The sequence below is a fragment of the Olea europaea genome, chromosome 23 (assembly GCF_002742605.1).
Source record: "Olea europaea var. sylvestris chromosome 23, O_europaea_v1, whole genome shotgun sequence".
Classification (NCBI taxonomy): domain Eukaryota; kingdom Viridiplantae; phylum Streptophyta; class Magnoliopsida; order Lamiales; family Oleaceae; genus Olea; species Olea europaea.
In genome coordinates, this window is record NC_036259.1 from 11,176,366 (window position 1) to 11,190,095 (window position 13,730).

General features: G+C 34.4%; 1 protein-coding gene across 1 annotated transcript in view; it reads left to right on the forward strand.

Annotated features, from left to right (window-relative positions):
* Positions 1-4,367, forward strand: part of LOC111372381 (mediator of RNA polymerase II transcription subunit 8-like) — a 22,209-nt gene extending 17,842 nt beyond the window's left edge. The window contains exons 5-7 of the mRNA XM_022994709.1: positions 3,148-3,244; positions 3,350-3,415; positions 4,033-4,367. Coding sequence (XP_022850477.1) covers positions 3,148-3,244; positions 3,350-3,395 — 143 coding nt within the window. The 3' untranslated portion in view covers positions 3,396-3,415; positions 4,033-4,367. The remainder of the gene's footprint in view (positions 1-3,147; positions 3,245-3,349; positions 3,416-4,032) is intronic.
* Positions 4,368-13,730: the final 9,363 nt, after the last annotated feature.

Consider the following 13,730-nt stretch of genomic DNA (forward strand, 5'->3'; position numbering starts at 1 on the left):
TGATGTAGCTCAATTATAACTGTAGAAAATAAGTAGAATTGAAGAAACCATTAGAAGGAACAGGATAATTGCATTAAAGAAGACAGGCAGGGACAAAGAGGGAGAGAAGAGAAGTAGAGGGAAGGCGAAAATGTATGCAACACTCAAAATCATTTCATTGCATCAAATCTTTGTCTCCCACTAAACATTACAAAGCCTATATATGGAAACTACAAAACATAAGAAAAAGATTGGGCCTGGGCAACCCACGGATAATACAAGTCCTATATATAGAAACTATAAAACATAAAAAAGGACAGGGTTTGGGCCAACCCATGAGTAATATAAGTCCAAAAATAGATGGATAATACAAGCCTAAAGAGTAGATGTCGTCGTCAGGTGGAAACCATAAATGATAGAGCCAACAAGTTGAATGGAGATCGAAGACTAGTTGCAAGATGACAACTTAGCAATGTACTGAAGTAAGGTATCAATATAATAAGATGGAGCCAAATAGTGAACAAGAGCATCCAAGAATACTACACAGTTATGAAGAAATTAGAGATCTGCAATAGTCAATTAACAAATAAGAGCATATAAGAGAAAATAAAAGTTCATGGCAAATGGGAGTATACCAGACATCAGGCAAATGGGAGTATACCAGACATCACGAGAAGATACAACAAGCTAACAAGAAGTGGTCAATGTATATATGAGTCCACAATCATTCTTAAGGAAGTTTGCTAGACGACAAAAATCAACTCAAAATCAACTCAAAACTACAATAACACAGTTGTAGAAGAAGATGGGAGTACGAAAGAAATGATGAGTTAATGACGTTTGAAGAAACTATGCAACAAAAGAGATGAAGAAGGGCAAAGATTAGAAAAGTTAAAATTAATGAGCCAGTGCCGAAGGAATAACTGAAGAAACAACACCGATTTGAAAAAGGAAAATCAAGATTCATCCATTTACATATATCTAGATTTTCCAAAGCTATCATTGTCATTTTTATTTCCGCAAGTGTGCGGATCGTAACAAGTAGTAAGTGGACTTGGAGTCCAGATTATTGTTCCCACAAGAACTATACTTTAGCACTTAGTCTAATTTCTTTTCTAACCAGTATTCGATGGAAGCAAATAAAAACTAGTATGATTTGATTTATTTTTTTATCTAAATACAAGAAAGTAAGTGGATGCACAAACGATTGATTTAGAAATTAAATAATAAATAGATGTTAAGGCAAAATAATTTCACTTATTGATCACATTTACATCTTAAATCAAGATTCATATTTAATGTAGTGTTCGGTTGAATTCTCCTATTGTATTCAATTTACCCCCCTCGAGTTCTAATTGGGCCCATTTAATTAGTTCAATTCCATATCTCTATGTGAATCTAGCTTAGTTAAACGAATTCTTTGCCTTAGGAATTCAATTTTGACCGCAGTAATTAGTATAGGTATTTCTACTCGTTATACAAAGCGGGGTCCTAAATACGGCGGGTGACCTATTAGTGGAAAAAGGGGGTCCACATTTTAATTCACCTGATTTTACTATATAGTCTAATTCCTAAACTCACCTCTCAATTAGTAAAAGATTCACAAAATCATTAAATTATTGATCAAGTAATTCAATGCATTAAAGTAATAGTAAAATCAACACATGAAAGAATAAAGAACAAGAATCTTAAACAAATTATGTAAAGAGTCCCAAGTAGGTAACATTATTCGCTCTAACAAGAATTTTAGCTAATCATAATAGAGGAAGAAAAATAAATAAAAATAGTGGAGTCCATCACTGGGTTTTGAATTTAGATATGGAGGAGTGGATGAATCTTATATCAAGTTCTTCTCATTCTGAATCTTGATTTTCAACCCTTAAATTGTTGTTTTTCTTCTATAGAATTTGTTTTCTAATTCTCAAATTGTGTTCTTGCCTTCCAATGTGTGAAATTCCCCTTTTAAAAGTGTGAAAAAATTGTATTTATATGTGTCTCGATGTTTGTGTCGAAAATAAGGTTTTTATAGATTTCAAAATGGGCAAAAAATGCACCCTAGACGCACTCAGGCCGCGCTATGGCACCACCTTTCGTGTACGAAATCAGAATATAATTCTTTCAGTATTTTTATCATAACTTTTTCTCCCAATATCCTATTGAGGCAATTCAGGATGCGTTGGAAAACTAACTCAAAGGGAGAACTTTGCTTTAGATATGATTTTCAAATTTGATCATTTTCTATGTCAAAATTGAGTCTCAATATGAGGCTGAAAATGATGCATAACTTTTTTTGGATTCAATATGAGGCTGAAAACGATGCATAGCTTTTTCTGGGTTCGAACTTGATGTGTGATCCTATTTTGATTATATTTAATCCCTTTGACATCTTTCTTTATCCAGTTGACTCCGAGCACTCTTGAATCTTCATCGTGAGGTCCGACACAACTTTTGTGTATTTGTACTTTAATTCCCGAACTTTGGATCTCTTAAAATTTAGCCATTTTCTCCAATTTTGCCAACTTTTGCTTATTTTTTTCAATCTCATCAACTTATACCACAACATCAAAATACACATTAAAAAGCTCTAAAACTCATAGGAATTAGCTAAATATTAAGTTTAAATGGTATCTAAAGTATGAGTGAAATACACTCATCAGCTGTCAACATACACGAATCACCTAGAAATAATGTTAATTCAATTGTCATAAGAATAGCCGAGAAAAGTGGAGTCTATTGTGTGCACTGACTTTCGCATCTATATATATGGGTTAGTCCATGTATTGTGTGTAAGAGTGCATGAACTTGACATAATGATAAGTGACAGCTAGTGACGATAGAGTACTCAGTGGGTGAGGGTTGGTACATTTGTGTAATAAAATATTGGATAGCTGCCTTGTATCTTATGTTGTAATAAAATATCATATAATTTTTGAGTTTAACTCTACAAAAAATGGCGTGCACTACTTCTCTTAAACGGTTGAACTTTTAAGATAGATTTCTAAAACTCATTATAAAGAAATAAGAATACAAAAAATTGTTTATTTTGGGACAACTACCCCTAGCTTACGAACTTCATTATGATCTGATACTGTCAGAAGTATACATCAGCTTCCTCGTTTTGGTTTCTGCTCATTTTAAGTATTAAATAATATTATTATTCACATGCAGGGTTAAGAATGCCTGAAGACCAAAGACAGGTGACTTCTTCACTTCCAATGCATCTGGTTGATGTGCTTACTGGCCAGATCTTTTTTGATAGAATCTGGTATGACATACAGTCTTGCTTCACCATTTTTGCTTTATTGTTTGAAATATATTCTTAAATTTGGGAATCTAGAGACACCAATTTCTTTTTGACTTCCAACTTTAGTGATGTACCGGATGACTACACCTTTCTCTTCAACGACCAGCAATAAATCAGGGAACCTTGTTACAGGTAGATCTTTCAATCTTGCCATGTAAATATATTTTATTTAAATAGGCTTTGAGCGATTGATTACAATTTCTGATTTGAGTTAGTTTGTGCTTTTTATGCTGTTGCTATACCACATTCACTTGAGTTATTTATCTTTGATCTGGAAATCCTTGTTTGAGATGAATGCTGCAGCATGTCATTTTAGTAATATAGTTTCCTTGATAGTTGAGGAGAAGGTCGGTTAATTACTTATCTTTTTTATTTTTGTCATCTTACATGGTAATCGGCCACTGTTGTCTTACAGTCTTAAACTTTGATCACATTTTCTCAACCGAATTATTTGAACCTTCTTGGTCATTCTCATTTCTAATTGACAACAATGACTCTATTTGTATCACTGGTTTCTTATTGGAAACTTGCAATATTATTTTGAGCAAATGTCAAGAATTCAATGGTCGGTATTTACTAGAATTTCTAATGATGGTCTTAATGCTGTGTGCTGATCATAAATGCATTAGAAGGAAAATGACTCTGTAATAATGACAAATTATAGTTTCTGCTTTGTAATATCCTAATAAACTTCGTAACTCAGGATGGTGCTTATATTTCTTTGTTTTGGTCCATTGAATTAAGAACAGGCCTCTGGCACACAAGTTGTTGGGAGAGTAGCAGCTTCCCCTTCCGTGCTACTGCAAGTGCTTCCTTGGATAACACGATCGCAACTCTATCTACACTTTTTGATTAACTATATCAGATGTCGAAGCAAGGAAATTGGGCATATTTGCTGGGATGTGAAAGACTTTCTTTTTCGTAAAATTAGGAATAGATTACTCTCGTGGAGGAGATGATGCATTTTGGAACATTGGCTCACTGACTTTTTCAATGCATATTCTGTATAGAAATGTGAGAACGGGGAGTCGATGAATGACAACGATCTTAAATACAATATTGGACTTGCTCCGTCTGTCTATCATACTCTATGCAAAATTTTCTGCCGTGCAAGTATTCGTCACTTCATTTATGCATGAACACTCGATGCGTTGAGTGACGCCTATAGAAAATTCCAACTCGAGTATAATCTCATTCTAATCAGCATACGAGTAAAGCAGGATTTTAACGTGCATAATCCAACTATAAAGCATTCTAAACATGAACTCTATAGTAGTTGATTTTGAAATTTCGAAATGAATATTAACAAAATAATTGAAGAGAATATGATATATCGCTTGAGAGTGAAGCAAAGCTATTAAAAGAATCAAAACTCAATAAAAATATGGTAATTATATTCAAGCTACAAATTTTATTAATTACACCGCATTAGAAACACACGAATTAAAATATTTTTTCTGTTATACAGATTACAGTTTGGTTGGAAAAACCATAACATATAGTATCATGAAAACTATATAATTTGTAATAATAAACAAGCATGGCTATGCATTTTATGTTGCAATGAGAATGTGAGGTAGACAGATGGAGAAATAAAAATACGAGGTGGGAAAAAAATTATAATTGGTACACTAAGAAATAACATTTTAGTAATTATGTTTTCCCCTTTTTGTCTAACAATCAGTGATTAGAGATAACTCAAATCGACACGGAATTACATATTGCGTTTATGTATATTGTATACAAGTCAAAGAAGGTGGTTTACATCATGACTTATAAGGAAGGTCACGTGACAGTCAGCAAAACAAAATCAAAGCAAGAGGCACGCAAGGTTGTACTCCACATCGCTTCGTCCATTCACATGTGGCCTTCAAGGCGAATGGGCAAAACCTTAGACGCCTTGTTCGAAGTGTTATTTTCGAGGTAAGCGTCCCTCCTAATGCAATGCATTTTCAAAGAGAAGTTATCTTCTATGACAGCTATCTTTCACAGGCGTTGCCTTGCCAATAATACCGTACATTTGACAGATTTAATAGTTGTAAAGTTGCTCAATCAACTTTTTAGTGAGTGCAGGCATAGCGTGGGTGCTTTTTTTAATCGATAAATGTGAAATTATATTGATCGAAACTCAGGGACAAGTATATTGAGCATACATGAACAAAACAAAGATCAAGTGACGAATATAAGTACTACCGGTCATACCCGGGCAAACAAGATAAAAAAAGATGAACAAATGAAACAATCTAGTGAACCAATGGTAAAGACTTAAAATGAATCAAAACAATTGAATACAAATAAAATATAATTTTGTATACGTGTGTTTTGATTCGTCTCACTATGCTATCACCTTGTCGTCTAAGGTCCCCTAAAATCTTCACATTCCTTGCCATCCAAATGTAGTAGATTATGCTTGCAAGAGCAATATGCTTAGTTTTGCTATGCCAAGTCGTTCTCTGAGCCTTTTTTTAATCAATTTCAATGCACTTTGAATTGTAGACATAGAGCATTGGATGCTCATCCACCTGCGTATAGTGTGACTGCTTTTAAGCCTATGTCAGACGGCTACACAGCTATGACAGCTAGGGATTGACAGAGTTGAGCTTGATTAGTGGACTGTTAGGATGATGACACGTGTTAAACACCCAATGAACCTCAACTTTCGAAGGTAGTAGTTTGATTTTGAATACAAGAATACTCCTGCGAAGGTAATGTACTCTTTTGTTGAGCTTAAATATAAAGCCACTGAGGTGCTTCAACTAAGCTTGCAAACTCCAAAAGAATCAGATATGAAAAGAAAGTAAAAATCTCTTGAGAAGTCGATGTTCGAAGGGAGGTTTGATATTAATACACGTAACTGTTTCAAGGAGCGTACACTATTTGCTTCTAGTATTTAAATAATTTATAAAGATTAGTTTATAATAAATAAACAAAATCGAAATACCCTCGATCAAGAAACTTGTATTTATTTGTTTTTTGAAGCATGTGATGTTGACTTCTCTTATAGATAATACCTCATACAGATTAGTTTTGATGACAAAATAAGTGTTTTGGGAGAACAGTGAGTTTATCTTTTAGCATATTAAATTAATTTTTAGATTTTGCATCTATGTTTTGTGAGCCCTTGTCAAGTTGACAAACAATATATAAAGTCCTAGGATTACACTAAAGCAGTTGACACGTAATAAAAGTAATGTTATCTAGGGGTGCAAGTATTGCTTAGTAGTAGTCTAGTATCAATAGTAGCCACTATGATTGCACAATAAAGTTGAGATAAGTTTCGATTCTATACACAATTAAAGGAAGATCCAGTGCCACCTAGACCAATGCTACATAGTGTTGGATTTTAATACCCAATAAATTCGAGCTATGATGTTAAACATTGAAATATATTTTATAGGTCTCGGCTGATGAGTGAAATAATTATCAACAACCATATTCCAAAGACTCAACTCGACCCAGTTATATTCTTGGATGACTTTGAATCTTGGCCGGGTTAACCTTATTACTGGTCCAACTAAAGCCCAACTTAGGCTATATATGATGATCCCAAAGGCGATGCAAAGATTAATGACAATTATGAAATATTTAAGATCGCACCACATAAACAAGATTAAAGTAAAATAAAAAACGAGAAACTAAGTAGAGGAACGATGAAATTTATTAAACCGACAATATAGAGAGAATAATATAGGACAACAATAATGCTTCATTTAAAATTGACAAAGGAGTCTAATTTATAGGCCACGTCCATAAATCTAATGGAGTACTAAAAAGTAAGAAAATATACTAGAATTAGATTAAACCGCGTAAAAGGAAAAAATCTTAGATGTAATTTGATTTCTTTCCAAATTCAAGCCAAACGTGATCTTCCAAGATTTCAACCCAATTTTGAGGCATTAAACCTAACAATCTCTACCTTGACTCAAAATTTCGGTGCAACGAACGAAACTCCAAAATTTCAAATCCATCTGCTTCAAAATGAACTGACCAATCTCCTCAACACAGTAACCAAAATCTCCATCACCAAACCATCGTCCTCTGCACGGTGTCCACAAGTGACACCCGAACCCAAATCCTGGGTTCCCAAAACTCCACCAAAGAGTTACTGTTGACCAAACAAGGTCGAAGCACACCCTGTAGCAGAAACCATACCACATGCTGGATCAGAAAGCCTCTTGTTAGAACTGTCACCTTCAACGTCCCCTAAAGCATTCCAGACATTATTGACACCGTCCTACCTACTCTCCATGAGTCCAACCCTAGCAACCGAACACAGTGTATCCACTAAAATTGGTGGCAAAGCGAAATCACCAACGCTCTCGCTGGCAGTGTTCTTAACAACTCAGAGCTCGCCACAAGAAATATCGTACCAAACTGAACTTCCACCACGGTACTAAACTTGTCCAAATGTCTCTTAACTGGTTATGCATTTCCATGCAAGTGGTACAACTGAGACTTCTTTCGTCCCTCTGGTATAACCAAGACACCCCTTCAGAGCTTTAAGACTCTACCTCCACTAGAGAATTTATACTCTTTTGCATTCAGGGTACTCAACAATATGAGATTCTTTGTCAAGTCTGGATCATGGCGAACCTGATCAAGTATCCTCATTGTCCCATCTTATAGCCTCACTATGACCTGACCGATTCCTGCAACCCGACAAGATTGGTTGTTTCCCATGACAACTCCACCTTGCTTCACTATCTCATATGTCCGAAACAAATCCCAATTGGGATACATATGATACGAACATGTAGAATCCAGAATCCACTTCCCGGGTTTGGATTCCCCATCAGATACAGCCAACATTACATCTCCATCACCCGAAAAATTCTCAACAATGTCAATCTCGTTACCTAATTGTCCCACATGATTTGCATGTAAATTACCTTTACCCTGCAACTTGTCGCAATATTTCTTAATGTGTCCTTTCCTCTTGCAGAAATAATAATACACATTGCTCTACCTCACCTTCGATCTATACCTCCGTCAATCACCATGAGTAACCAAAGCATCACCACCCCTAATGTAGGATCTCCAACCAACATCTCCGTCTTCTCTTTTGAGAACAGGGCGTCATATACCTCCTCAATGGTCAGCGTATCATGACTACACAATATAGTATCGCGAAACGACGAAAAAGTACTGGGTAGCGAACACAACAGGATCAAGGCCAGATCCTCTTCATCATATTTTACTTCCAACGTCTCCAAATCTGTAACAATCTCCTTGAACACAGCAAGATGGTCTTGCAATAACCCTCCTTCCGCAATACGATGGGAATACAACTTCTGCTTTAGAGTCAGTTTGCTCGTCTGACTCTTTATAATGCTTGCTTCAACTTGAGCCACAAAACAGCTATCGTCTTCTCCTTCAAGACATCCTGCAGAATATTGTTGGATAAGTGAAGATGAATTTGTGCTAGAGCCTTTCGATCCCTCCGTTGTTTCTCCTCCGTAGACAAATTTTCTAGCATCCTCTCAAAATCCAGCAAAGCATTGTCAAGATCCATCTGCGTCAACACAGGCCTCACCTTTACTTGCCACAGCAAAAATCTTGTATTGCGATCCAGCAGCGAAATTTCATACTTCAACGAATTCATCCTTGAAAAATCTCAACCAAATCACGAAGAATCTACAACCCGTGCTTTGATACCACTTGATGATCCCAAAGGCAATGCAAGATTGAGATTAATAACAATTATAAAATATTCAAGATCGCACCACGAAAACAAGATTAAAATAAAGTAGAAAACGAGAAACTAAGTAGAGGAACGATGAAATTTATTAAACCGACAATATGGAGAGAATCTTATAGGACGACAATAATGCTTCATCTAAAACTGACAAAGGAGTCTTTAATTTATAGGCCACGTCTATTTATCTAATAGAGTCCTAAAAGATAAGAAAATATACTAGAATTAGATTAAACCGTGTAAAAGGAAAAATCTTGGATGTAATTTGATTTCTTTCCAAATTCAAGCCAAACGCGATCTTCCAAGTTTTCAACCCTATACCCTAATTAGGTTGGAGATAATTCTGCACGAGTTGGGCAAAATGAATTGAGTCTATTATCGTAAGCGGCATCTCTGCTGCAACCACGTATGCAACAATTCCTTCACGAAATCTTTCCCATGAATATACAAAGGTAGAAAGAGCAGAACCGAAACCGTCAAACATTAGTCTGGTCTGTTTCGAGTCGAGACCGACTGATTTCACTTTGTAACTCCTCCATATGTGCCTATTCGAATTCATTGTGCTTGAACCGAGTTTCCAACTAAATTCTTTGCCACAGTAGCAACATGGTTTCCAAATAATATATCAACTCCATTTTGAACACCAATTTTTTTATGTGTCATATGTTACCAACAATTTGAGAATTCTTTTTTTTTTTTTTACCTTTTAGTAGTCTCGAGTACTTCTTCCTCTTCGATATCCTCCAAATCAATCGAAACATATTTGAGATGCATCGTAATTGGCTGAAGTACTCGAACTACCCTTAAACTGATTAATCTCATCACTAGTAAAATTTATCTATATTCTATAATTATTATAACAAATGATACTGAATATTAGTGTAAAAAAACTAAATATTAGGGCAATGAAATTAGAGATTGAAGTTAAAATTTGAAACTAGAATATTGCAAGTTAAAATTAACATGAAATCGAGAAATATAACCCGTATTTACAACCAAAAAAATCAAACTATTTGAATTCACATTTGAAATTCAAGTTACATGCAGCCAAATTGCTACCTGTTTAAGGCAGCTATTTGCAGCTGCCTTAGTCGATAGCTTTATAGTCCTGTTAAATAGCTGCCTTAGTCGACAGCTTTATAGTTGCTTGTTAAAGCAGTAAATTTAAATTTTTTTTCGCCTAGAGCTAGATGGCTTGAAAAATGGGCCATCGACCCATACAGGCGGCCCGAGCCATGGCCAGGTTGGCTCGGGCTTTTCTCGGGCCAAGCCACGGGCCACACAAGCCCAATTTACGTCCTTACTTGGGATTGAAATACAATCAACCATGCTACTTGGCCAAGGCCAAACGGACTCCGGCCATCCAGGAGACTGTGGTGGTCCCTATTGGCTGGGTTCTGTCCCTTGGCCAAGTATCTTTATCCAAACACAATAGTTGTAATTCAAGGACCGTTTAAGAAATTATGGTTGTTAAAATTATTTTTGTGACAACAATCCAGAACAAACGGGACAAAAATAAAAAAATTTCAATCCCAAAATATTATGTTATTGACCAAGAATAAGGCTACCCATAAGGAGGGTTTTCTTAAGAAGAACATAAAGGTATGCGGGCTAAATAAAATGGTGGAAGACAATAACACTCTTACAGGGATCAGTGAGGGATGAAATTATGTTGCATTATATTTCAAATAATATGGCTGTATATCTTATGAATTTTTGAATTGTGTGTCCAATTATTTGTACCTAACATAAATTGGGTATTTTTTCCACCGATCTACAGACACAATTTTTACAGAAAGAATTTAAGATTAATATTGACACGACCCGTACCGAATCACCTTAGAAGACTCAACACGTGTCGTGCGCCGATGATAGTTACCAGCTGAACGCCGAACCCACCACCAAGGCAACCTTGACTTATTTGACTGGAAAATATTTTTAACAAAATTTTGATAGAGTTTTCTCTGAATTATGAACTAAAACCACCTGAACAATAACCAGTTTTCCTCAAATCAATACCTATAATACGAATAGGGTAAGACAGTCCCTCAAAATACAAACTATTCAAATAAAATGTAGGCAAACTACATGTATCCCAAAAGAACACATAATGTATAATCTGATAAATGATGTCATACAACCTATGACACACGGCTCAATTTGGTGGTTCGACAGGCTCCAAAGCTGTTCAAATCGGCTGCTACATGACTGATAAAGGAAAAGGTGAAAAAATATATGAGGTTAAAGCTCAGTGAGTGGATAATTTTCAAATAAGTAAACTTTTCTCATTCATGCATATTTTCTGAAAATTCTTGCACTACTAAAACTTCTAGAAATTTTGAAATCTGATAACACTTTTAAAATCAAACATGAATACATCATAAAATTCTTTGTTCTTCATTCTAGATAAGTAACTGTAAATTGTACGAATATAAATAATATGACATCTGTGAAAATCTGTGAAATATTGTTGCTGCTCAATACTACAAGCTGAAAGCTTTCATCTGAAAACTGAATAGACTGAATTCTATAATCTGAAATTTGATAAGCTGTAGAAATACTGAAAAATCACACCAAAAGGTACCCAATGAATAGCTTTATTCACATACAAAATAATCTTGATGTACAAGGTAAAGTCATTCAAATATGATATTATGATAATCTGCTCATACATACGCAGAGTTGTCCCAAAAGCTAATCACCCTAATACAAGGCCAAAAGCATATGTGTGTATGAGAGTGGGTCTCGAAGACTAGGGTTGGCAATAGGCCGAGCCGGCTCACGAGCTCGGGCTCTGCTCGTTGAAATTGGGCGAGCTCGGCTCGGCCCACGAGCTCGTGGGGCGAGCTGAGTTTCGGCTCGTGGGCTCGCCTATTTTTTTTTAAATATATATATAAAATAAAGAATAGAGTTTTAAAAATAAAAAGTGTTAAAAAATAAAAATAATTTAACGAAAATAATTTTTTATTTTTTTTATTTATATCATATTGTAATTTGTTATATTTTTTATAAGGTATAAAATATTTATATAATGAAAACAAATTATTTTTTGAAATACATTTACAAGAAATATTTTTTTTGATTTCTTTTTAAAGTTAATAAAGAATAGAGTTTTAAAAATAAAAAGTGTTAAAAAATACAAATAATTTAACGAGAATAAGTTTTTATTTTTTTTATTTATATCATATTGTAATTTGTAATACTTTTTATAAAGTATAAAATATTTATATAATGAAAACGAATTATTTTTTGAAGTACATTTACAAAAAATATATTTTTTTATTTCTTTTTAAAGTTAATAAAATGTAAACCCTCCTCCTTTATCCGGATTTTGGGACCGGCTACATCAATTTTAAGTAGGTGGAGTTAAAAATTGTACTCGAACAACTTGTTGTAACGTGTACAATTTTAAAAAAAAATTAAATTTAACGATTAAAAAATAAAAAAATTTTGATTAATATAATTAAATCAAATATCACTTTCAGCGTATTTATCTTGTAGTCGAAAATAAGCGTCCTGCCAATCCTTCACACACATTAACGCTTCCAAAATATCTTCTTTTAGTCGGCTCTTGACATCAGTCAAAGCCCTTTTACCTGCACTAAAAGCAGACTCCGAAGCAACAGTGCTAATCGGAGGTGTCAATAGATCTTTCGCAATTGCAGAAACAATTGGCCAACGTCTTTCATACTTTCGTCAGAATTCAATTACTTCTTCTGAAGTTTTTTTAATTGTTCTGTCTGTTGACATATTATGATTGAAATAATCAATTAATTCGATAGGCATCGCATTTTGAGTTTCGGCCGATGTTTGATGAGATGCAGATGTAGACGACATGGCACTAGATGAACACATTGCAGTTGCATCATATCTAAATGTATTAATGCCCTGAAATAAATTCATTATTTCTGCAGCATCTTCTTCAGTTTTAGCGGAAGAAGTAGGTGCAGCAGAGGGTACCCGACTACCATTTGCACCCATTCTTTCTGCATATAAATCATACATTCCACATAATATTTGCTCTAAATTCTTATAGGTGATAGGTGTATCAAGTATTAAAACTTTATTGATTTGATCAATTACGTATTTAGTTTTCGAAATATTATATCGGGGGTCCATTGCGCATGCTAAAGGAAATAACATAGGCAATTCTTCCCAATATTTTCTAAACTTTAATTTCATAGCAATTAAAATTTCACTAAAAGCATGATCATTTTTATATTTATGGAATGTTCTTGCAATTATATAAAGGCGTTCAAGCACCATACAACTTGTGGGATAATAAATGCCGGATAAAATTTTTGTGGTCTCATAAAAAGATGTCAAAAATCGTTTAACTTTCAAAACTAAAATCCAATCGGATTCATTTAACATACCATCATCATCACTTCTAACATGTCTATTATTATAAAAGTCAGTTATTAAATTTTTGAAACATTCACATGATTTTAATAGCAAGTATGTAGAGTTTCATCTATGACCTACGTCTCTAACAAATGTTTTAGCAATCATCACTCCTAGTTCGGCACAAAAATCTTCAAATGCTTGTTTTCTACTAGGAGAGATCGTAATATAAACTAATGCATTCATAATCCTTTGAAATTTATCTTTTATATATTTTAAACCATCTTACACAATTAAATTCAAGATATGACACACACAACGAATGTGAAACAAATACCCACCAAAATCAGGTTGAAGTGTCCTACACAATTTATCGACGACTACCTTATTAACGCTAGCATTATCAAA